This window comes from Apostichopus japonicus, chromosome 12 (genome assembly GCF_037975245.1).
Source record: "Apostichopus japonicus isolate 1M-3 chromosome 12, ASM3797524v1, whole genome shotgun sequence".
Taxonomy (NCBI): Eukaryota; Metazoa; Echinodermata; class Holothuroidea; order Aspidochirotida; family Stichopodidae; genus Apostichopus; species Apostichopus japonicus.
In genome coordinates this window covers 3,403,687-3,428,853 of record NC_092572.1, presented here as the reverse complement: position 1 = coordinate 3,428,853, position 25,167 = coordinate 3,403,687, and the positions used below count along the sequence as shown (strand labels likewise).

At 36.5% G+C, this 25,167-nt stretch overlaps 1 protein-coding gene across 4 annotated transcripts; it reads right to left on the bottom strand.

The window, feature by feature from the left end:
- Positions 1 to 1,498: 1,498 nt before the first annotated feature.
- LOC139976786 (serine/threonine-protein kinase Chk1-like) lies at positions 1,499 to 24,944 on the bottom strand. Of its 4 annotated transcripts, XM_071985557.1 has the most exons (14): positions 24,857 to 24,875; positions 24,671 to 24,745; positions 23,927 to 24,060; positions 23,191 to 23,284; positions 20,580 to 20,703; positions 18,737 to 18,871; positions 18,285 to 18,473; positions 16,814 to 16,918; positions 15,882 to 15,968; positions 13,007 to 13,106; positions 12,367 to 12,547; positions 11,182 to 11,313; positions 5,516 to 5,617; positions 1,499 to 3,773 (listed from the first exon to the last, which is right to left on the bottom strand). In XM_071985557.1, the coding sequence occupies exons 3-14, from the start codon at positions 23,989 to 23,991 to the stop codon at positions 3,627 to 3,629; spliced, it is 1,461 nt and encodes a 486-aa protein (XP_071841658.1). In that variant the 5' UTR covers positions 23,992 to 24,060; positions 24,671 to 24,745; positions 24,857 to 24,875; the 3' UTR covers positions 1,499 to 3,626. The 4 variants fall into 4 exon arrangements, with proteins under 4 accessions (XP_071841658.1, XP_071841660.1, XP_071841657.1 ...); XM_071985559.1 differs by lacking the exon at positions 24,671 to 24,745 and having other exon boundaries at positions 24,857 to 24,944; XM_071985556.1 differs by lacking the exon at positions 24,857 to 24,875 and having other exon boundaries at positions 24,671 to 24,830.
- Positions 24,945 to 25,167: the final 223 nt, after the last annotated feature.

Below are 25,167 nucleotides of genomic sequence, written 5' to 3'. Positions count from 1 at the left end.
ATTGAATCCGTCCCACGGATATTAAAACCAGTAATTACATCCAAAACCAAAAGTGAAACTCGCACTCGTATATTTCATTCCATAGTTTATACCATATTTGGCTAAATGATGTCAAAGTTAGACTTACTCAAGTCGTCGATCATGTTGTATATGAAGGAACATTGAATAAACTGTTATATCTCCCAAACTAGGGGGGGGGGGGAATCTAAGAAATTTGGGGGAGTTATTCCTCAGAAGAACGATCGATGGATTTCATTTACAGACCCGCGAGTGACGGCATGACTACTTTCATAGGCGTAGGAGCCCAATTTGATAGGGGGGGGGGGGGGTGTAACGACTTGCCCGAAAAATATAACCAAAATTTTTCGCGCGCTCCGCATTTTAATGTACGTATATCATATAGGCTTTTACATTAGTAATGGCGAATTAGTCGGGCAAGCTGAGAACTTTACTTTATTACAAGGAGATTTTTTTATTAAACTATTAATTACATTTTGCTACATCATTACAATTTATATTCTTTCAATAGGTGCCCGAAAAGTTCTCAGCATATTGCCCGAATTTTCACAAAAAAATATTTGGTTGGGGAGGCTCAGCCACCCAACCCCCCCCCCCCCCCTTCCCGCCTATGACTACTTTGAATATGTATCACGCGACTTTACATATGCTGATACACAGTCAGTTTTCAACCTTCACTTGAACGAAATTCAGTATTTTATTTCTCAGGGTTCTTTGATTTATGAAATATACTCTTCCCTAAGGTTCGAATCACCTCAGATCATATTACAATGACTGGTTTGTAAAGATATGCTGAGGTACACATTATGGATAACCATTACATTGTTGTAAATTGCAGTGTGGGAGATAAGTGAATAGAAACTTTGACAATGGACGATAGACAATTATTTTAGGGGTAACAGCTGGTCACTTTCACATTCAAACAAAAACATATAAGGAAAACACAATAAATCGAAAGGAAAATGGAGAGAAATATCACGTTCCTTTGTAAGGCAGCCGGGAAATAATGTACAACGATTGTAGCACTTTGTACTCCGATAAGTTAGTAACCTTTCTTCGTAAAATCTACAAATGATTTATCTTCAAATTCAATCCCATCCAGGCGCTGATCACGAGGGAGTGTGAGACTACACAATCCTTTGGTCAAAACTAGTCACCAGCACAAACTTGCATTTAGACCTAACCATTGACGTGCACAGGGTTTCAAAACTTGGTGGGAGGATTCCCCCCTCCCCCAGTTGATTTTGGAGGGACTGAACCTTCATGGAGGGTTTGCAGAGGCTGGAAGAATTTTGGGTGAGGTTGTGGCTGTTTGAGCCAAGGTCCAACCCCAATCTCCATCATCAGTCAGGGAAACATGTTCAGACAGGGACGTTTTTCCCTCAAATTCAACGTATTTTGAGTCTAAAATGATTCATCTTTGAGGTGAAGGGGGGGGGGGGGGTGGTGAAAGAGCAACCAATAATTTCAACACACGGTATCAATTTTATTATGCAAGTTTTATTAAGCTATTGGTTTGTATCAATTCTATATAGTAATAAAGACGTCATTTGAGTGTATTATGGAAGGCATCATTTCTGAGGTGCTTTTCTGATCACATAATTTTTAAGGCACCACTTTTTTAATTTGACCTTTTAAGGTCCTCTTATATAGGCACCATTCTGAAGGCATCATTTCGAATGCGTCCTTTTACAGGCAAAATTCTCAAGGCAACATTTGACTACAAAGGATTCATTTTCAATGCTTTGTAAAGGCACCATTGGTTAAGGCATCATTGTGAAGCCTCCTATTTACATGCAATATTCTCACAGCATCAATTTGAAGGCATCACATGGAAGACTCCCTTGAAGGCGCTACTGTAGGTGCATCATTTATAAGGCACCATTTTAATGATACATTGAAAAGTTACTTAGACGAAAGGGTTTCTACGATTAAACCCACAAATAAAAAGTTTTCCTCTTACTCTGTAGTTGATAATTTTTTAATTTTATATTTTACAAACTGAGTTCTAAACTTTCTTCAGTTTAGGAATATTTTTTGTAACAATCCAAACAGATAAAAAGAAATATTGACCATATTAGTTCCCCTATAATATTCTCAAGGCAACATTTGACTACAAAGGATTCATTTTCAATGCTTCTTTTAAAAGGCACCATTCTGAAGGCATCCTTTTGAAGGCTTCTTTGTAAAGGCACCATTGGTTAAGGCATCATTATGAAGCCTCCTATTGACATGCAGTATATCTCACGGCATCAATTTGAAGGCATCACATGGAAGACTCCCTTGAAGGCGCTACTGTGGGTGCATCATTTATAAGGCACCACTTTTAATGATAAATCGAAAAGTTACTTAGATGAAAGGGTTTCTACGATTAAACCCACAAATAAAAAGTTTTCCTCTTACTCTGTAGTTGATAATTTTTTAATTTTATATTTTACAAACTGAGTTCTAAACTTTCTTCAGTTTAGGAATATTTTTTGTAACAATCCAAACAGATAAAAAGAAATATTGACCATATTAGTTCCCCTATAATATTCTCAAGGCAACATTTGACTACAAAGGATTCATTTTCAATGCTTCTTCTAAAAGGCACCATTCTACAGGTATCCTTTTGAAGGCTTCTTTGTAAAGGCACAATTGGTTAAGGCATCATTGTGAAGCCTACTATTTACATGCAATATTCTCACAGCATCAATTTGAAGGCATCACATGAAAGACTCCTTTGAAGGCGCTACTGTGGGTGCATGCATCATTTATAAGGCACCACTTTTAATGATACATTGAAAAGTTACTTAGATGAAAGGGTTTATACAATTAAATAATTTGACCTAATGAGAACAGTTTTCCTCTTACTCTGTAGTTGATAATTTTTTAATTTTATATTTTACAAACTGAGTTCTAAACCTTTCTCCAGTTTAGGAATATTTTTTGTAACAATACAAAACAGATAATGAGAAATATTGACCATATTACTTCCCCTATAATGAAGGTAGGCACTGACTTTGAATGTCATTGAAGGATAAAAATGACAATTTAAGGCAATTCTGGCTAAGGTATTTACATTTTAACATTACTAATATTAAACAGATTTATAGACATGATGAGGTTCATATGTGATCTTCATTTTGTTGGTATTTCTGTTCTTCTATCACAGTATACCCTGTACAACCAAATCACTTATCAGGGCCTGTATTACCGAGATCCAACATCCAGCTCTAACCTAACTGCATATCCACCTGATCCACATAGTATCATACAATAATATCATTTCATATTAATATAATTATCAAACACCCACAATACATGATGCATCACAACGACAGACATTGCATCACAACGACAGACATTGCATCACAACGACAGACATTGCATCACAGTGACAGACATTGCATCACAGTGACAGACATTGCATCACAACTACAGACATTGCATCACAACCAGTCAACGCATCACAATGACAGACATTGCATCACAACTTCATACATTGCATCACAACTTCATACATTGCATCACAAAGACAGACATTGCATCACAATGAGAAAACACCAAGACAAAAGTTGATTCAGTACTTTTGCAGGTATCTTCCAGTCTAAACGTATCTTCCTTAATCAAGGGTTTGTTGAGTATGTTTCAGGATCTTTGCTGCCGACACCAGAGGGAAGAATACTAGGAAATAGGTTTGGTCCTTTCACAATAATGCTGGCCAGAGCTTTCTTAATCTTCATAAAGTGACGCTTAAATTCTATGCCATCTCCCTGCAAAATACATAAATATAACAAGAAGTTTAAAGAAAATGAGGAAACTTGAAATACGTAAGTTAATAATAAACATTTCCAAGGAAAGTAAGAAGGGAGCCAAACAAATATAACAAATAATAATGACTCTTTGCCCTGCTTTTAATGCTGATATGACTCTTTGCTCTGTTTTTAAGCTGATATGACTCTATGCCATGTTTTTATAGCTGATATGACTCTTTGCCCTGTTTTTAAGCTGATATGACTCTATGCCATGTTTTTATAGCTGATATGACTCTTTGCCCTGTTTTTAAGCTGATATGACTCTATGCCATGTTTTTATAGCTGATATGACTCTTTGCCCTGTTTTTAAGCTGATATGACTCTATGCCATGTTTTTATAGCTGATATGACTCTTTGCCCTGTTTTTAAGCTGATATGACTCTATGCCATGTCTTTTATAGCTGATATGACTCTATGCCATGTTTTTATAGCTGATATGACTCTTTGTCCTGTTTCTAACATGCATCTTGGAACCTCTAACAGATTTAGCTATAGAAATGCAATTACACCCACACACTGTAAAGGGAAATAGTCTACATTTGTGGTTTTGAGTCATTTTTGATGATGAGGAAGAAAGAAACCAGACAAGATTAAGAAACATAAACATTAGTTTGAGGGTAGGCAATACCTTGTGAGTGAACATATCATCAGCTCAACACAATGGGATCTATCGTATGAAAACATAACATCACCAGTAAAAGGGGATTGAATTATTATACAAGTTGAACTACTCTAAATGATCTTACATAGTTTGATTCTTTTCTGACTTTCCTATTTTTGCTGATGGAGAGGAACTAATCATGACAGTAATGTTCCTACAAACTTTAACATTCTTCCAGCCAACTTCTTCAAAATATGTACTTTAATTTGGACATAAGAGACTTGACATCTCCAGTTTAGAATTCCAAACTTTGAAAGTTCATCTGCCAAATAATAATCGATCATGTTCCAAGTTTAATTAGCAATGTTGCCACCCCCAAAGTAGTTCTCCACACCGAAACAAGACATGTCCAGTTGAACACCCCCAAATGTCTTGTATAACTTGGTGAGTCCATACCCTTCCCCCCCCCCTTCCATGTTTTGCAATGCCTCTCATAACTTTGTGAGTCCATACCCACCCCCCGCACCCTTCCGAAAATTTTGCAAACTTTTTACCAATTTTAGCATCCTAAAAGTAGGGGATAATTCTGATTACCTTTAGGGTGTGGTCTGAGCTAACCCAAAGTTCAAATTTAGAAGCAATTTCTGCATGCTCGCATGAGGGAGTGCGCCCATAGAATGAGTGCATTTGATCATCGTGAAGCAAACATGACTTAGACATCGTGTCTTTCAGACTCAACTCCCTGAACTGATGTGTACCACACTCTTACACACAACTTAATGGATTTTTACTATGTCTCCTCTCCTCTGTACTTAGCGACATGTGCGCAATACATTTGCAATTTGTACCACACTCTTGCGCACAACTAGAGGGTGCTCAAGACATGTGCGCAACACGTTTGCAAATTGTACAGAGATGTTGGCATTTCTATCATCCTGGTATCAATTCCTAATCTTAGTAAAGCAGGGGTGCTATACAATGATTGCAGTATACGATATATTGTATTTTGTATCAACAAGTGGGTTACATCAATAAATTTCTGAAACCACGAACAATGTGTTTGACATTTTTGTGAGAATCTTTCCAACGAATCACAGACCTTGGATAATCTGAAGTCCACCAGAACATTTCCGTCCATTTCCAGCAGATTAACCTTAAAGGTCAAATTGTGTTTCCTCTTGTCATTGAGAGTCACCGTCACCTAAAGGGAAGAAAAGAGACTTTGTTTTGTGAATTTTTAGAATACTAACATTTTTTTTTTAGATACTCCGGTTGCAGAGACGATGTGACAATTATGTGGATAAAACTATTCTACAACGTATAGTTGAGTAAACCTTCTGAATATCGTTGTCTTAGCTGTCAAAGTTCTCTGCATTTAGGCTTTTGCAGAAGTTCGTTTTGTAAAAATATATATTTCCTCCATGATTAAGGTAATTGGATATTAAAACAAAAGACCAAAAAATGGCATTCTCAGCTCATTTTTGCCATAATGACATACAGGTAATTCCCTCTGATGTGTGTTGCCATATGAAATGCAGAAAATATCAACAAATAAAAAAATGTCACACAAAGTGCTTGAGGATGTGGTTTGACCTGAAGATGCCAGAATAGATAACAGCATTTTTATTAAGTTTTTTCCAAAACACTAGTATTTTAATAGAATATTCTAGCGGCTTGTTGGTTTTATTTTAAAAATGGTGAGATTTTTGACAATATTAATGGACGTTTGCTCCCAAAATATCTGACTTGGGAAACACTGCAAATTGACATAAATTGATGGCCACTTGCCAAACTGACAAATTAACAGTGACATTTAGCATAACTAGGACTTGTAAAGTGACATTTATTTGTTTGTCGGTAATAAATAAACATTGGTGATATTCAAAGATTGATTTTAGGAAAGCCGGAAATGTCATTGTTTTACTTTTTCCTATTTGTTTGGAATGTAAACAATTATCAGTCATATTTATGTGCTAAAACAGTTTAAATGTAGGCGTTTATCTGTTTTACTTTGCATGAATTGCAATATTTTTTGGAGTAATACTTGGCTGGTTTCTTGGTTAATTTATGAAACAAACATAAACATCTTCCTTGTTTTTTTTTTATTTGCTACAAACATAGCAACCATTGATCCAAATGTTAATGCACTAATTAACTAAGGCATGACACTTCCTTGCCAGCTATCTTTCCATATGACAAGTAATTAAATGATTTCATTCTGATGTCAAATATTTAATGAAATGTCAAACATGTATTCAAAATGAGAATTCAATTCAACAGCGACTAATCAATAATTAAAATGTGCATGTAATTGCAGTTGACCTATTTTTAATTTTTTTTTTGGAGGGGGGGGGGTAAACTTTATTATATGTTTGCTATTTGTGATTGACATCTGTGAATGATTGAACTAGGGCGAGATCAGAGCAAGTAAAGAACAGGCTTGGGGCGATTACATCTGAATGTAATCGATTACGATTACTTGAGAATGTATGATTACGATTGCGATTACGATTACAGCCTAAAGTAGGAGTAATCGATTACGATTACATTGTAATGTAATCGTGATTACAATCACGATTACATTGTGGTTACTTGCACAATCCTCTGCATATCTGTTTAATATAACTCTCTGCCGGGAAATAGGGCAATGAAATAGGGCAAAGGAAGGGCATTTACCGTATATACGGACAAAATTGTGGAAGTATATCTACAATTCCTACCAGGCATTACACATTTATGCCTTAACACATTTAAGATGTGTAACCCATAAGTCCAGTAAAAAATACAATTTAAACAGACAAAGAGTAAACAGACATATGGGCGATTCCGTGAAAACAGGGACATGACCCCAAATTTTCAAAATCATTTCTGCAGCCATTTTTGGCTTCTAATATACTATAAACACATTTAGGGTCTGGGTTATGTACTTTTTTTTCCAACTATATCACGTTCTTCTACCAAAAAATGTGAATACCTGACTAATGTTGATTTTTGAGGGAATATTTGAGGAAATAGTATGGATATTTCAAAGTCTCAGATTTCCATATTTGAAAGCAACCTAAATAAATTTGTTATATATGTATTGGTAGTGCCATTAGTGATATATTAAAATATTAATCACAATTCCTCCAAACAGTATGGTTTGTAGGCATATATGGCTGTAACGACACATAGCTGATTTGAGAGCGTAATGCGAGTTACCGAAAGACCAAGTTTTTAACTTTTTTTTTTCACTGGAGCAGATAATTTCCTGCCATTTCATATTATGCTTCTAGTCAAAGTAAAGAGTATAAAAATAGTTGAAAGAATTAGAAATGTACCTAGTATATAGATATAAATAGCCATTGAAAACTGTAATGCGAGTTACCAGTAATGCGAGTTACCGCTGTAATGCGAGTTACCACATATTATTCCAATCTCACTTGCAGTACTACTGATCAACAAAACAATACAGCGCACTAAATACTTATATAAGGTGTGCACAGTAGTTACTTCCTGTACCCAGAATGCACTGCAACCTCCATTACATCACATGTGACCCTTAAGACAGTTTCAACAGACATTGATGATTTTATCACCTGACCTTTGTGGAATCACGGACCTTCCAAGTTGCATTCAACTGTGACATCATCAAATGAGTAAAGTTAGCCTATTCTTTCTCCATTTTAACACTAGCATTTTCATGGGATATTAATTGCTTAGTACAATATTTAGGACAAATTGTGAGAGCTTAGGTTATATTAGTCTGTAGCCTATCACATAGTAATCTATATGTTCAAGGATGGGCAAATATTGTAAATCATGACCATTATAATGTGCCTAACATCTTGATGGAAATTAGTCTTGATGTGAAAGCTGATGCTGCCAAGGGTGTGGGCACCTCAGAATTAGTGGGGTGGGCAGAGGGTATGGGACGGACGGGGAGTTTGCATAGGGGATGATTGGGGCTGCTGGGGGGGATGGGGCAGGATTGCAGAGGCTTGGTCAGTTGGAATAGATTGGTGTGGTTTACCAATTCAAATGTGTGTTCCCCAAATATCATGATGTGCAAACCCCTTTCCCCAATATGAGTGTCTTATCACTACAATGTGAAAATCAACCTTTACTCCAAAGCATTTCAAATCCCCAAATTACACAAAATAAGGCAGGCCACCAGATTTCACAGGAATTGATAACTGGAAATGGCCAAACCCCAGGGACGATAAAACTTTCTATCGACGAAGCAAGATGATAAAGAAGTTGGGAACACCTTTGATTGCTAATAGTTGTGGCCAATTCAAGTTTGCATCAAAATTCTAATTTGATACAAAACACCATCCATTCAAGGTTATCTAGAATGGCCATATATAGCTACCACCATGCCCTCATACCGCATGATGAAACATCTATTGTGTTATTGTTGATATTGTTATTATACTGATAGAATTAGGAACAAGGATTGTTTTATTAGTTTCATGCTTTTCCTAAGAACCCTAAATACAAATTTCCAAAGAACCAATCACTAATTAACATGCCAAAGAAACTTTTCTTGTAATTCACTATATAAGCTGTGAACCTGTTTAACTTTCAGTAGATGTTTTGATACATTAAAATGGAAGAGGAGAGCTACCAGTTTGCTTGGATTAGCTTCATTGGAAATTTGGATTGATAATTCAAGAGTGTACATTGCAATCTTGTAAGTCAACAATTTTGGATTAGCTTGATTGGAAATATGGATTGATAATTCAATAGTGTATTGCAATCTTGTTAGTCAACAATTCTTCAGTTGATTTTCTGGTTCAATCAACTTCGATTATTATTGATATAATTGTCAGGATGATTTGCAAACTGTTGCAAAATGTTGTTAAAAGTTTTGGAAAGAGTTTTACAGTTTCTAAGAGTTTCCAAGAGTTTCAAAAATGGCTTTGGAGCATATCTCTTTCAAAGAATTTGATGAATAAAGAGCAAAATCGATGACTGGAAAAAGTGTAATGCGAGTTACCGTAATGCGAGTTACCAGACTTTTCCCCCCTCAATACCACATCTGAAGTTGTTTCATATTTTCTACTGCTGATTTATAAACATCAGTAGGGTAGATATCTTGTACATGTATGCAATTGAAGAAATCATTCTTTGTTTGAGCACAGTGCCATTTTGTACCGGTGTCAATTTTTCAGGTGTCCTTTTTCTGTAATGCGAGTTACCGATATTTGGAAGCGCACCATACATTAAGGCGAACACAATGATAATTCTTGATGATTTCATATTGTAGCTATGAATGTTGGGTATAACACCACAGAAAATTGAGGAGTTACACTAACCCATATTCGAGCCACAGCACTTGGATTATAAAAAAACAGCAAAAAGTGTAATGCGAGTTACCATGGAATCGCCCATATACTAAAGTAAAACAAATGAAGATTTTCATGCAACACTATATTTTGTAAACTAATAATTTCTGCATAGCAGCAAAACTAAAAACTCTTTTACATTATAACACCAAAATAAAACTAAACAGCTTTGAAATGGGGCATTCCACAGTACATGGGACATGGAAGGCCAAAGTAAGAGTAAATTATTTTCATCAAAAAGTGGTCAACTCTGGTAAAGCAAATTCCGATCCACCAAAATACTTAATTTGCAGTGATTTTTTCAGCAACAAGGTTAATTACATTAATTAAAGAGGTGTAAATGGTGCAAAGTTGGATGGGTTATTGGACAATGGAATGTAGGATAATTTTTTAATAACTTTTTTCCCCACAACATGAGATGAGCATAATTAACATTTTACTAATGAACATTGAAATGTTTATTGTGCTAGAGAATTCTAGAAGCAGGAACACTTCTTTGGTCACACTAAAAGCCAATAGTAAGAATTAGTTTTAATCATTTCTACTTAATTTGCCCTTCTCATTCAAATTTCACTGTAATCATAAATGTAATACGATTACGATTACTTCGCCCTAGTAATCGAATACGATTACTTGGTAATTTTCACAAAAGTAATCGATTACGATTACGATTACTTCAAAAAATGTAATCGATTGTAATCGATTACGATTACTGATTACGATTACCCCAAGCCTGGTAAAGAATAACAGTTTAATACAAGGATGAGATCTGGGAGTGGTTCATGCAAGTTCAAAAATGATTCAGTCAAAGAACACTTTATTTCCCTTCTGATTTTAAATGTGGAAAGCAAACTCCCACGTTTATGTTGTCTGAATACATGGTTTCCACACTATAAACAAAGTAAATTCCAGAGTTTCTCAAGACCAAAAAAGGTTTCATGGCTTACTATGAAGCCTAAACTTTAATGAATATGTACAATGTAAGGCTATCTATAGTAAAGCCTATCAATTGTAACCCCTATAAAATGATTGTTGACACTGTTAACATCACAGGAGATTGTAAAATGGAATACTCCAGATAGAAAAATTGTCATTAATAACAAGCAATATTTAAGCTAGCCCAAACAACATCTTCACTGTCAATGCTACAGCACTATATGATGGCAAAACTGCAACAATTAACTAACGAAAGACCCAACTACTATTGAGGAATATTGCAATTTAAAATCCCATGGACCAGCTCCCATTTTATGATATTTGATGTTTGATTTCGTAGTGACACCACATTTTTTTTTTTTTCACTGGGGGGGGGGGAGTATTCTTTTCACCTTTGCAAAGGTCATGACATGAGAGGGCAGCATTGCATGGTATAAGCATAATAGGAAATTGTGCCAACTGAGTAGAATACTTGATAAAATACAAATCCATATATTACCTGATTAGAGTGATGATTTTTCCATGTGTATCTAAGTTTGTCTAGAATAAGAGTTAGTTTCTCCTTTGTCATCTCAGTGTCCAGGCTGCTGAAAAATCGAGTCATCCTCTTAACCAGTTTCTGGTACGGAGTCTGAGTAAGGTAAGAAACGTAACGTATGGAGTCAACAAACATAATAATTGGAATCTGCATAATGTAAGAATGTGGTAATCTCAAGAAAAATGAAACATTTGCTAAAGACATTATTAAGGCATATTATGCCAGATAAGTTTAATTTTTAACAAGAGCATCCTAACATTCCTGTAGAATGAGATGTTTTGCACATGAAACATCCTTACGATGTATTTTGTTGACTTATGCATGAATCCTACATCTGCTCCAAGCTATCAATCAATGAAGCAATTACATGTAGAAATATCACCAAATTATAGCATTACAGCTGTCTACCAATTTATCAGACAAAATATTGCCGAGAGAAATGAGTCTACTGGTAACGAATAGCAGTGGAAGGGCAAGTTTCCAAAGATTCTTTTCTGCTTGTGCTCTGGACAACCAGGCATTACATTTTGAATGTCCAAGAAAAAACAATGAGCAATAAGTACATTGCAAAAGATATGTGTAGACTAGGTGAAATAGCACAAAAACTGGGGTTGGGGTGGTAAAAGCAATCATTTTACCTAAATATTTGAGGGTGTTAGTTATAGTGTAACTTTAATTTAATGCAATCACCGGACAATCGCCACAGCTTATTTTGGTTGTTGGAAACAGAAATTTGGTCTCAGAAGACAGGACTACCATATAAACATTTACCCATAGGGTATGGGTGTCAATTTATGGGAGGGGGAAGGGACATTCCCCCCCCCCCTCAGGTTTTTGTGGAGTGACAATATTGCAACTTGTCATCTGCAGTTTCTAAATGTTTGTTAATTTAATAACCTGCAACCCCACACAAAGCATTTCAAGCACCCACACACTGGTCTAAACTATTTTTTTTCATACGTATGAGCAGGTGCTTGAGAGCGCAGGAGCAGAATACTTGCCTGGGTGGCACATTTTGCCCACCCATGATTGGACCCATCTCTTATGATGGCAGGCAAAGTACTAGACAGAAAAATGTCCTCCCCAACCCCAACCCCCTCCCTTTTCACAATTTGGTGACCATGGCAGTGTATTTTTGATTTGTACCTGTGAGGACCCTTGAGTACAATCTGTCTGGGTACTAAGGAGTAGATTCTCCATGTGCACCGGTTGTGAGAAGCTGAAAGGGTTCAACAATTCTTGCACCAAACTTTCAGAGACGTTCTTCGGGACCATCGGAGAGTTTGGCAAATGAGGCGCGGGCTGGGAGGCAGATACATTCTCATAGCTGGAGCAGAGAAAAGTGACTTGGTATGGTTAGTTACAGAGACAATTTGGTATATTGTTGGGGTACCTTGAAATTAGATCAAATTATACATAAAATATGAAAGAAAGAGAGTAATCCATTCTAAATATCAAGGATAACCATTGGCATATTGTAGAAGAAGACGCAACTCAACTGGATAAATGTATCTGTGTTTGAAAATAAATTGTTTTAATCTTATCATAGAACTTAATCATGAGAGTGTGGAACATGAAATTTGAATGCATTTTACTTCATGTTTTGATTTGTGAACATTACAGAAAATATACCTCCTTCGTCTGATGTTGAAAAGAAAAGTACAAAACAAGAAAACAAGGGAAATAAATGGTATAATTACTATACCATCCTTCATGCATCTTTACCACTTACTGATAACAATGGGCAGAATAGATAAAATATAATTAGTTAAAGATCTCAACGAACCTATGTAATGGTGAGGCAGGAGATAAATCGTGATTGGAACACAACCGTTTGAGAGGTACTTGACCAGAAGGAGAGCAGGAAGGAACTCTACTTGACTGACCTGAAAGCAAGGTTCCAGAATGTCAGTTGATCATACATGCCACTTCATTTGAGTGAGGGGGGGGGGAGGTGGGGAGAGGGTGGATGGGGGAATTCAAAGATTATTCTGTTATTTTACTTGAGGAACTGGTATCATCAAACTGAATGAATTGTCAAAGATATAAAGTTACCATTTAACTTGAAGATTTATAGTCTTGTATCAAGGCCAAGGCCTTCTCACCAGGCTTTATAACAGTTAACTCCTGGTCATTGGTGACTTGTCCCACACACCCCTGTGTTCACAATTCTAACAATCCTTCCCTAGGCTTTCTCACACTACTTTATAACAGTTAACCCCTAGTCATTGGTGACTTGTCAAACCCACACACCCCTGTGTTCACAATTCTAACAATCCTTCCCAAGGCCTTCTCACACTTCTTTATAACAGTTAACCCCTAGTCATTGGTGACTTGTCCCACACACCCCTGTGTTCAAAATTCAAACAATCCTTCCCTAGGCCTTCTCACAATACTTTATAACAGTTAACCCCTGGACATTGGTGACTTGTATAACCCACACACCCCTGTGTTCACAATTCTAACAATCCTTCCCAAGGCCTTCTCACACTTCTTTATAACAGTTAACCCCTAGTCATTGGTGACTTGTCCCACACACCCCTGTGTTCAAAATTCAAACAATCCTTCCCTAGGCCTTCTCACAATACTTTATAACAGTTAACCCCTGGACATTGGTGACTTGTATAACCCACACACCCCTGTGTTCACAATTCTAACAATCCTTCCCAAGGCCTTCTCACACTTCTTTATAACAGTTAACCCCTAGTCATTGGTGACTTGTCCCACACACCCCTGTGTTCAAAATTCAAACAATCCTTCCCTAGGCCTTCTCACAATACTTTATAACAGTTAACCCCTGGACATTGGTGACTTGTATAACCCACACACCCCTGTGTTCACAATTCTAACAATCCTTCCTTCTAGGCTTTCTCACAATACTTTATAACAGTTAACCCTTAGTCATTGGTGACTTGTGTAACGGGTTGAAATTTGGGACCCCACCAAAATTTCATATTAAATGCGCATTTGGCGGTCCATAGCATGGAGCACCCATGCAGAGACTGTTGCAAAATTGCCATAATGCACTGTTACACCAAGTTTTTCCTGTTCTCTCTTCTCCAGGTGAGATGGTCTTTAAATCCTACCTTTTGGCTAAATCAAGTACTACTAAGCCCATCATAAATGTTTAGAGGTCTTAAATATATTGGTTTTATGTGTGGATGACCTGTTGTTAAGCAGCAAATAAGTAAGGAATAAACTGTATTATTTGTGAAGGTTATAATTATGTATCGTAGTGCATGCGTAAGCTCATGCCCGTTAGGTTGTTAGTATACTGTGTGTGTGCATGCTAACGTAGCGTGATAACTATCATAGAGTACATGGGGATCGCAGTGTTAACAAAGCTGACAGGTTATTTTCCGTCAGGAATTGTAAGCTATTTTACTGGGAAAATGGATATAGGATGAAGGATTACAGTTGTTATCATTAATTACAGTTGTTATCATTAATTACAGTTGATATTGATTAATTATGTTAGTTTAGAGTTTTGGTATGATGCAGGAGTGACCATTTTGAAGGTGTTTGTGTGCAGCATTTGTTCATACGTGATGAAAGTGTAGGCTATGGCTGTATGATCATGGCGGCCATGGCCTCGTGGTCACTGTGAAGTGACGTCACGATTGATGTCGCCATTAGGGGAATCCCCTGAATTATGTCGTCGGCTACGATGGTATTACTAGTGCATATAGTTCAATTGAATCATTCTGAGTGTGTGTTAAGACCTCGGTGAGGTAATGCATATTTCCTTGATAGTAGGGAAAAGTATATATGTAATAATTTAGTTCTGCTGAACTGTAAAACTAGGTGGAATCACCTAAAAGTCCTGGATTTAGATTTTGAGTAAGTCAGATGCCAAAGAATTAAGATATCTAAGGAGGGCGAGTTAATATTTCATATGTTCCTGTTATTGAGCTGACATGTTGAAATAAACTGTTGCAAAATTGCCATTATGCACTGTTACACCAAGTTTTTCCTGTTCTCTCTTCTCCAGTCTTCTAAAGCTCCTCAATGGTAATAGTTCAGTGGCCCGCCCGGTGTAACACTTGTCAAACACACACACCCCTGTGTTCAAAATTCAAACCACTCTTCCCTAGGCTTTCTCACACTACTTTATAACAGTTAACCACTAGTCATTGGTGACTTGTCAAACCCACACACCCCTGTGTTCACAATTCTAACAATCCTTCCCAAGGCCTTCACAATTCAAACAATCCTTCCAGAGGGATTATGGTGAACCAAATATCCCTTGGGGTACATCCAATAAGGTGCAGCCCTTACCTGGCACTCTTAAACTACATTTACAAGTTCTCTCATAGTTCCACATTTATACACCTCTGTTGGATTGAGACAATTGAGAGGAATTGCCTTTCTCCCAAGGACTCAATGTTATTATCTGGCCGGGGAAATATAATGAGAGAGCTCTCAGAACCACTAGCCCATTACATTATTCTAGGTAAGAATATAAGTATACGTGTTAATTGTTACAACTGCTTTAATCTTCTTTTGTACTACGTAGCAGCATTATCAAGGAAGTTTCAAAAGGGCAAAATGGGTTCGGACTTCTCCCAGATTGAATGATAAAAGGGAGGGCATCTTCTCCTCTGATGAGGAGGGGGTGGGGGGAGGGGAGGATTAAGGACATTAAATAGTAATATCGGTACCTTTAGTTCTAAACCACCTGTCTTTCTTGATCTGTGATATGCTGTACCTCCTTCTTGGTTCATGCTGAAGAATATTCCTTAACAATGCTGGTTTAAGAGAAAGAGAATCAAACTGACTAAACTTAATCAACTTAATTAATAAAGGTTATCATCAACAAGGATTGCTTTGGCCAGCCTAGAAGGAAAGATGAGGTAAAAGGTACACTTTATATTGGCTTGGCCTATCTTCTCTTTTTCTAAAAAGTCTGTTTTGAATAATTTTTGTTTTATTTCTTTTTAATTCATACTGTTTCACATGAATAGTATGTTTACCTGTAAATGTTTTTGTGGTATATGCAGGCTACACAGAAGCTACTAAATAATAAAAAATCTGACTTGTTATGTTTCTTTTATTTAATTGAACAAAATAAAAATAAATCAGATTTATTTGATGAAAATCAGATGTATTAGTCAAAATCGAGTTGGTTCAAGTTTCTTTTTCATTAAGTCAGAATTTGTGGATAAGTATCATAATTATCATATTATATATTTTGAACATATGTGTTGGTATGCACTATATTTCAAAGTGACCTACTCCACTCCCTCCCCAAAGTTACCTGTATGTTCTTAATAAAAATAAGCCAAAATATAACTTTTTTCAGTTCATTTAAAACTTTCTCTGCCTGTTCCAAGTTTTGTTTTATAATTCCCCAGTATTTCTGTTTGTTTACAAGTCCCCAGCACCATTAATATGGATTTTTCTTTGGTTTGTTCATAATTTCCAAGCATTTTCATATACATGACAAATGAAGCTGTTCATCATTACCATATTTGTATATATTACCATATATGAATATATTAGCAATTATAACACACATTGATAGTTATGTTCATCTTTGGGTCTCCTTTTATCAATTAAATAAAGCACACTTTCGATAGAAATGCTGACTAACCTAATGCCACCATGTCCACCTTCTTCCAAGGAGAGACCTGTATTTTCTTGTTCAACCAATCTTTGTATTCTTTACATTCTGGTGTCGGCTCATCCCAGGGTAGCTCTGTGGATTAAAGAATATAAAATCAGGTATCCCATTCTCAAATGAAACACACAATTTGGTACTTTTCACAGAAGATTAAACAATGCCCTTTGTATGTGAAATAGCCAACTGAGTATATTGAAATAGCAAACTCAGTTATCTTGCTACATAAATGTCAATGGGATATGACTGGGGCAATGATGAAAATCATATATACACTTTCTATTTACTAACTGTTTAGAGTCAATATAAAATAAAACTGTTAGCAAACTGCTTATCTACTAGAGAGCCTGTGTACTGTAGGAGAATGTGTAAAAGTAAGTTGGCCTGTTTATAATCTCATTGGCCTATTTATTGGCCTCTTTATTGGCCTGTTTATAATCTCATTATTTTTAAAAAACAGAAAGCAAAATAAAAATGGCGAAAGATGTACCTCATTGCGGTAATCTTGAAAGATATTTTACTTATTGATACATTGATAAAGGAAAATATGTATGTACATGAGAAAGACCAATGTGCCATAATACCCCCACTTCCCCCTTCCCCCAAAAACCTACCACGTTTTTACTTCATTTAAACTGTTTTAGTCAGATGTATCCCTACTACAGTATACTTAAATCTATTATTGTGAAAATTACATTGCACCTTGCTTGCTCACATTTTTAAACTGATGTTAAAATAAATTTTAAATATGCTCATAATTCACATTCACAAAAGCAGACCAGTGACTAGATGTACTTTGCATGTTGGTTTAATAAGGACATTGTTTGTGGGGGCAAGAAGGTTTTATGCAGAAGCAAAGCAAGGTTTTTTTTTAATTTGCTGATAGTTTCTCACTAAATTGTACAAACAATTCCATTCTGATGCAAGCAACATGAAATCCAATCTAAACCCATTTGGCTTAATACCCAGACATGTGTATGGTTATCAAATTATTATTCTCTCCAGCTCAAATTATTATTCTCTCCAGCTCAAATTATTATTCTCTCAAGCTCATTATTACTGTTAGTATAAATACATTGTTAATATAACATTCTTTAATCATCTCACAATGTTAATATAGTACTAAAATTCAGACAGGAGTTGTCTCTAAATGTCAACATCATTGCTACCATGTATGCTAGAGAGATCATTAACAATGGTAATTATAATTAATTAATGCAAGATTGAATTGTGTCCATTAAATCATTATAAGGAACAGCAAAACTACTTTATCAAAGTTTAATCCTCCTTTAAGTCTGCTAATAATCTGGAGGGGTACATGACTCTCAGGAAAATAGTTTCAGAAACTTCTAGAAAGACAATACTAGATTACAGGCAAAACTACGGACACCTGATTGTAGAAACAGAGAACAGTGGGGTGAAAAACAGAAACCAAAGTATAGACCTCCAGCCAACATGGCGACCAGAATAATTCCACAAGACCAGACATCAGCTGGTTGAGCCCTGTATTCCTCCTTCTGTAAGATCTCTGGTGCTACGTATGGTGGAGTGCCGCAACATTTACCCAGCTTCCGCTCCTTGCCTTGATGACGAAAGACCGTCGCAAGTCCAAAGTCAGAAATTTTTAAATTATCTGAGGGTGATACAGAAAAATACAACACCTGTAACAAATATGTTTCATCTAGCTGAAAAGAAGTAACAATTCCTTAGGATTGTGTAATTGTTAAGAATTTCGTGCAATTTGTAAGGATTATCTTTCTTCAGGACTGCAAACTTGTCCACTTTTAAATTTTGTTTCCCAATTCCAGTTTGTGTATTATTATCCTTGTGAGAGTTCCATGGTTATTTTTATAGTTAAACACATACATAATATGTAGAAATATTCCTCCTTCTCACCATTGTCATCCAGCAGCAAGTTCTCTGGCTTTAAATCTCGGTGAGTGACTCCCATTTTATGAAGATACTCTACTCCCTCTATCAGCTGGGAGAAAAACCGATGAGCATCACAGGTTGGCATCCCCACATCAGGTTCTAGAGTGCAATGGAAGAGAAGTAGATTGAGATTAAAATGATGGACAATGTCACCGATAACAACTTTACTCTCACTTTATAGATGGGACTTTAAGAATTATTCTAAAACTATAAACAGGGGTCCGGAAATGTCAAACAAGAGCTGTTCATTTTTTGTTTATGAACTGTAGAAAATGTTTAGTAAATAGTCTTGATATTAACTAACCTTGATAACTAAAAACAAGCTGGCTAAAATAAAAGCTACAATAGAATTTAATTCTAAAGAACTAGTCAATTAACTTCTTTGCTGAACTCAATTGGTGGACAAATATGGGGTGTCCTAATTTGCTAAATTGCAATTTCGTTTTGAGTAACACTCCATAATTTTGGTAAAATTGCAGAATAAAGTTGTGGATCAAAAACAAAATAATAATATTATGAGATGACTTTAGCCAGATGTTAATGTCTGCACAAGATAGTAACTAAAGTAGCTCAAAAAAGTGCAGAACAATATTACTTTTGGCTGAAATGAAAATATTTATCAAAAGTATGATTTATCTGGATCTGTTAGATGTTGACGTTAGTTTAGAACCCTCGGTTGACTTCACACAAAGTTAAACGTAGCAGCTTTTTTCTCAGGAAATTTGGAATCTTCTATCACTCTCTCAGAACGACCAATTTTTAGGTCAACAGGATTGATGTACAGAAGGTATACCATGATGCAAGTTGAATGCTCAAGAAAATCTAAGTCATTAATTAGGTTCAAAATGTATACAATTCTCTCCTAGTGCTAGTCCATTAGTTCTGGCAATCAGGGAGTGCTGGTTGGAATGGTTCTCATTGGTGTTGATCAGTAAAACTGTGTGCTGGTTGATGCAGACAATCACCATATAGCTATATCCTTGAGACTTTCACCAGTTGGTAAAAAGAAACTGATGTCATCTCTGACCACCAACAAACCATAAAACTTTTAACCCTGTTTGTTCTGTACAATCTATTTAGTGTAGGGTGACCATATTTGCCTGACTGGAATCAGGGACATTTACCGTAATGCGTGACTGATATGGGGGAGGGGTCTAAGGGGAGGGTGAAAATTGTCAAGTGCCTAAGGTGCTTAGATGTAAAATGGTCAATACTTAGAAGCACTTTTTTAAATCAATTTTATTTTCAAAAATGTAGCTTTTTCACAGATGAAATTTACTTACTTTAAGAAAGAGTGCTCGGCTAGATCGATCTAGCATTTTCCGCTTTACACTGGCCCACCTGAAATACTGGTTAGTTCCGTTCTGGGACTGCACACTTGACTAAATTTTGTTTTACAATTATTTTACAAATAATGTGAGATATTTTCGAATTCCTGAACAATTTGACGAATCGGGACATTTTCGGGGACACTTGTTCATCAGGAACATCAACAAGTGATCAGGGATTGTCCCTGAAAATCGCGGACAACTGGTCACCTTTAGTTAATGTGCAATGCTTGTAACATGTCCTCTCCTTAGCATGTGTTCAGTTACACTCGGTAATAACATTGTACGAGCTGGTAACTGGTTCAAAACACCAAGTTACTCAATTGAATCTCTATATTATTATATCGAAAATTATTATAATTACTATATAGAAAGTAAGAAGCTTTCAGTTATGACCTCATTTTAAGAATATGACGCTACTGATGAGCTTTAAAACAATTTTTTTATCTTGGACAGGAATATTTACTTCCTCAACCTACCAATTCGGTCAAACAGTTCTCCACCGCTTGCATATTCTAAGAAGAGGTATTGTGTATTCTCCTCTTTGCGTTGACCATAAAATCGGATAATGTTTTGATCGGTGAGCATTCTGTTAATGCAAACCTGAACATGACAAAAAGAAAGAGATATTTTAATAACTTTTCTGTAAATTTAGGAAGGAAACTTGAAGTAAAATTATTACAAACATCACATACTGTAATAGAAAAAGTATTAATCCTATCGTATAAACTAGGGCTTATAGAAAAAAAAAAACAAGTTATTATTAAACACAGGGAATACTAAAAATGGTTCTGTTCATAAAAACTGTTGTTGCGCAATAATTCTACTTTCTGTGTGAAGCGAACCGCGGATGGCGGGGGAAATTACCGGTTAGGGTTCCTTCGCTTCGAACTCATAAGTTATCAATGAGGAGGCAAGAGTGTTCTTGCGTTGAAACAAAGACTGACTTTTATTACAAACTCTACACAATAATATGAAAATATACAAATGAAGAATAAGTCATGACACATGACAGTATTAAATGGCTTTGTATGATAAATGGCTCAAGGGTCTCTTCACTATCTTAATAAACTACCCTTACTCGGGGGAAAAACCTATACTCAATCTAAGTAATATTCACAGAACCTATGCTCCAACTGTGAAATATATACCAATTAAAGACTCAATAATATTACCCTGCAATACGACATAGCACTCGTACAATACAGAACAACAATGCATAAAGCGTATAAGGAAAAATGTAAAATGAACATTATGAAATAGACTGCATAGATAATAATAAACGTTTGCCAACAGGCGAGGACTTTTGGCACCTTCGTAATGGCCAGCCTAGGGCAACTAATGCCGCTGCAACTCATTATAGGCCTTTTCACCGTACTGTTCCTAGACAGCAGGAATTTACACCTCCTGAACCCACAAACTCTCAAGAGACTTGGCACTCCATAGCTATCCATAAAGACTAAGATTAGAAGGACAAGCTCTTGAGACAACTCTATAGTGACCAACAGTAACAATCATGTTCAAGATACAAAATACAAATACGTACACTCTTTACACTGCGAGCAGTAGAATACTGAAATACAGGTACAATAAAATAATAATCTTTCAATACAACTCAACTGTCAATACAGTACAATACACGTAACTGTTAATAACTTTCTGGATACTTCACGTGACTGTATATAAACTCTCTGTATATAAACTCAACCTAACCGTTACTGTCACTCTACAGTATACTAAACGTACGCAGTACTACTAGCACCCATGTGCTTAACGATACACAACCACTGATCTACATAGTGTACACAACACACGCTATAAAACCATAAGACCAAGGTCCAAACACAACCTAACATACGTACTTTACAGTCAAGTCCAACCTAGCCAGAGGGGCAACAATTACAACTCCAATTCGATCAACTTACAATAAGGGTATGTAAACAAGGGTATTAAACAATAATAATATGTGTTACTTAATCCCTTACTATACTGGAGTCAGCTCGCTCGCGAATAACAAGACGAAAGAGACTCTTCGCTCGCGGTACAGGAAGCTCGCGGACATCAAGAATACGGCAAGGAGACTCTGTCAAGCTAGTTGGCTCGCTATGGTATACAGTACATCCGCCATCTTGGGAAACCAAGGACTTCGAGACAGAAGCTGAACCATCCAAAAACCTGAGGCATCCTGCCTCTGAGAAGGGTGACATCTCCTTCCTGACTCCAGATAATAAGGATATGGATAAACTCTGGGCTATTGACGACCCGAGTAATGAATATGACCAAAATAGTAAGGGGTTTACGAGGCGAGCCCCGGAGATCTGCAGGGACGATGTTCGCCATACAACACCGTGTACAGAACTGAAGAAACACGTGGAAACAACTAACGCTACAAACTGGCTATTACGAACTATTACGTAATACATGCAAATATGCAGCGGGTGCACACAACAAAATTTCACTTCACTACATGTGCAATATTTTAGTTTTGTTGTAGTGAATCCCAGTTCTGTTATGAAGCTTACACAAGCTAATCCATTGCATGAATTATCACCAATACCTATATATATCAGCCTTCTCCTTCCAAATGACACACACAACTACTGGTACTTATCACACCCATTCCAGCTCTCAGAACAACCAATTATCATTCCCAGATACATCAGCATCTGACCCTTTTCATCAAGAATTTTGGCAGTGAAGCTCCCCCCCCCCCCCCACACACTTCTCACTCAACATAACTCCAGTGCAGTCACAGTGAACAAAGTCATTTTGAATCCATTACAATGTAAACTCCATCTCATAATTTAACACACCAGATATACCAGATTTCATGACAGCCCAAGACTCCATTTAACACTACATGGTGTCCATACAATCAGATGCAACAGATAGACAACTTCTTGCAAAGACATGTTCAAGGACTGGACATGTTTTTGTGAATAGTAGACAAGGCTGGACACAAAATGGAGGAAGTATTGGAAGCAGATAGGGCAGTACAACTTGCATTCTATTTTCCAAGTGAGTTCAGGGTCACGCTGAGAAGGGAGGGTGAGATGATTATTGATAAATACATCTTAAATTCTAACCCACCTCTTTCCTGACAGCATCAGTGGTCTGTTTGTTCAGTTGTAGAACCTTCACTGCAACAGCTTCATGAGTTGATCTGCTTATGGCAAGCTTCACTCTGGTTTCAAGGAAAATTCAATCAAAGTGAAGTGATAATTGAGAGATAAATAAAATCATTGGTAGATACAAGTAGGCTACTTAGTGATTGCGGCAGATGTCAAAACAAACAGTATTTTAGATCTATAGATTGATAGCAGCTAATGAGGAAATGTAATAGAAACAAAATCGCATCTATAGATACAGTAGATACTGTAGAATAACATTAAAATATTACCAAAATAGATTTGCAGGACGGTTAAAAAATACTCAGTACAATTAAGTTGCAATAAGTACTGAAGAAGAAATGAAAGCTTTTATTATTGAAGAGTGAAGACAGTTTAGGTTGCACCCACCATATTGTTACTCAGTGGTTGTTTGGCCCAAGCCTACCTCCAGCTTTAGAGTGAGTTTTATGCAATGCACCTGACATTGATGGTTCAGGGAAGTGGGATGATCCAATGATTTTTTACAGCAATGATTTTCATGTGCACATCATGCTATCACAGCCATCAATTTAACATCAAGGAAGGGCATTGGACTTACTCAGACCGCTGCCTCCCTTCTCAAATATTAAAACCTACATTAGTGAAATCAGTTTGAGAGATTTCTGTTTTAGAACAACAGCAACAGGACTGATATTGAGTTGAACAATGTAACTTACTCTCCATAGGCACCCTCTCCTAGTGTCTGGACAAAGTCCCAACCATCAACAAATGGTGTCACCATTCTTTCATATGAACTGTAATGGAATCACTCTCAGTAACAGCAGATGAGTTTATAGAGAATGCTGCATTTCTGGAAGTATAGTAAAACCAGTGAAAGCAGTAACTTCTTAGTTGTGGATGGTCCTAGGCTACTCCTTCATCTTCTAACAGCTAAGAGTAAGACTGAGACAAGTTTGAGTAAGACATTGCAAGTCACTATATGCATGAGAAGAGCTGATGAATAATTTATTATGACAAAACTAGACATCCCTACACATAGCCTAGCAAGGATGTTAATTTAGGCCTAATTAATAATTATGGTCAAGTTTTTCCTTTCTGCCAAACATGATCCCACATAGGCTAGTCCCAGATATCACACATTCACAGGTTTGCGGAGTCAGGTCACTATGACTATGAGTAGCCTAGCCTGTTTGATGTGACAGTCAGGCCACTATGTTGGCTTTAGTGAAACCAGTGTCCATCGCCAATTTCTGTTTATAATTGACTGAGACTGCATAGGTACGTCACTTGGTGTAGACTCGAGGCCCAGTGTAGTACTACTACTAGTAGAAGACCTCCTAGCTTATTCGATTGCTATGCTACGCCTAGACTAACTAGGCCTAGCCATTTCATGTAAAAATGACAAAGAATATACGTTAACCAAACACGATGAGTTAGAATAAAATGGTACTTAGGCCTACCCACTTCGCCCAGCATTCAGCGTTTTCATTTCAATTAGTAGTAGTAGAGGGATGGTTATCAGAGTTCTTTCCTTACTGAAACCAAAAAATACAAACGCAATGTTAGTTGTTACGACTGTTGTGCCTTATCTTTTCTAGGCCTACATAGTAAGTAAGAGTTGTAAACTGTAACAACGTTATACGTACATGTACTGTAGTTTCGTTACAGACAGTCCGATCCATGTTTCTGTATTTTGCGCCAAATTTGTTCTATTGCGGAAGTACAAGTGTACGTAGACTACGGATATCTTTACTAGCCACGTAATGATAGAAAAAAAGTAATTACTAAAATACACTTAAGATGCAAAATAGTAGGATGAAACATAATAATCATTAACATATTTTAAAGTACTATTGCAGGAACATTTTCATTGCTGAAGATGAGTTTTTGCAGAAACAAATTAAATTCCAATGTCTTTGAATGTGATATTGAAACCACCGTAGAAAATAATTTTGGA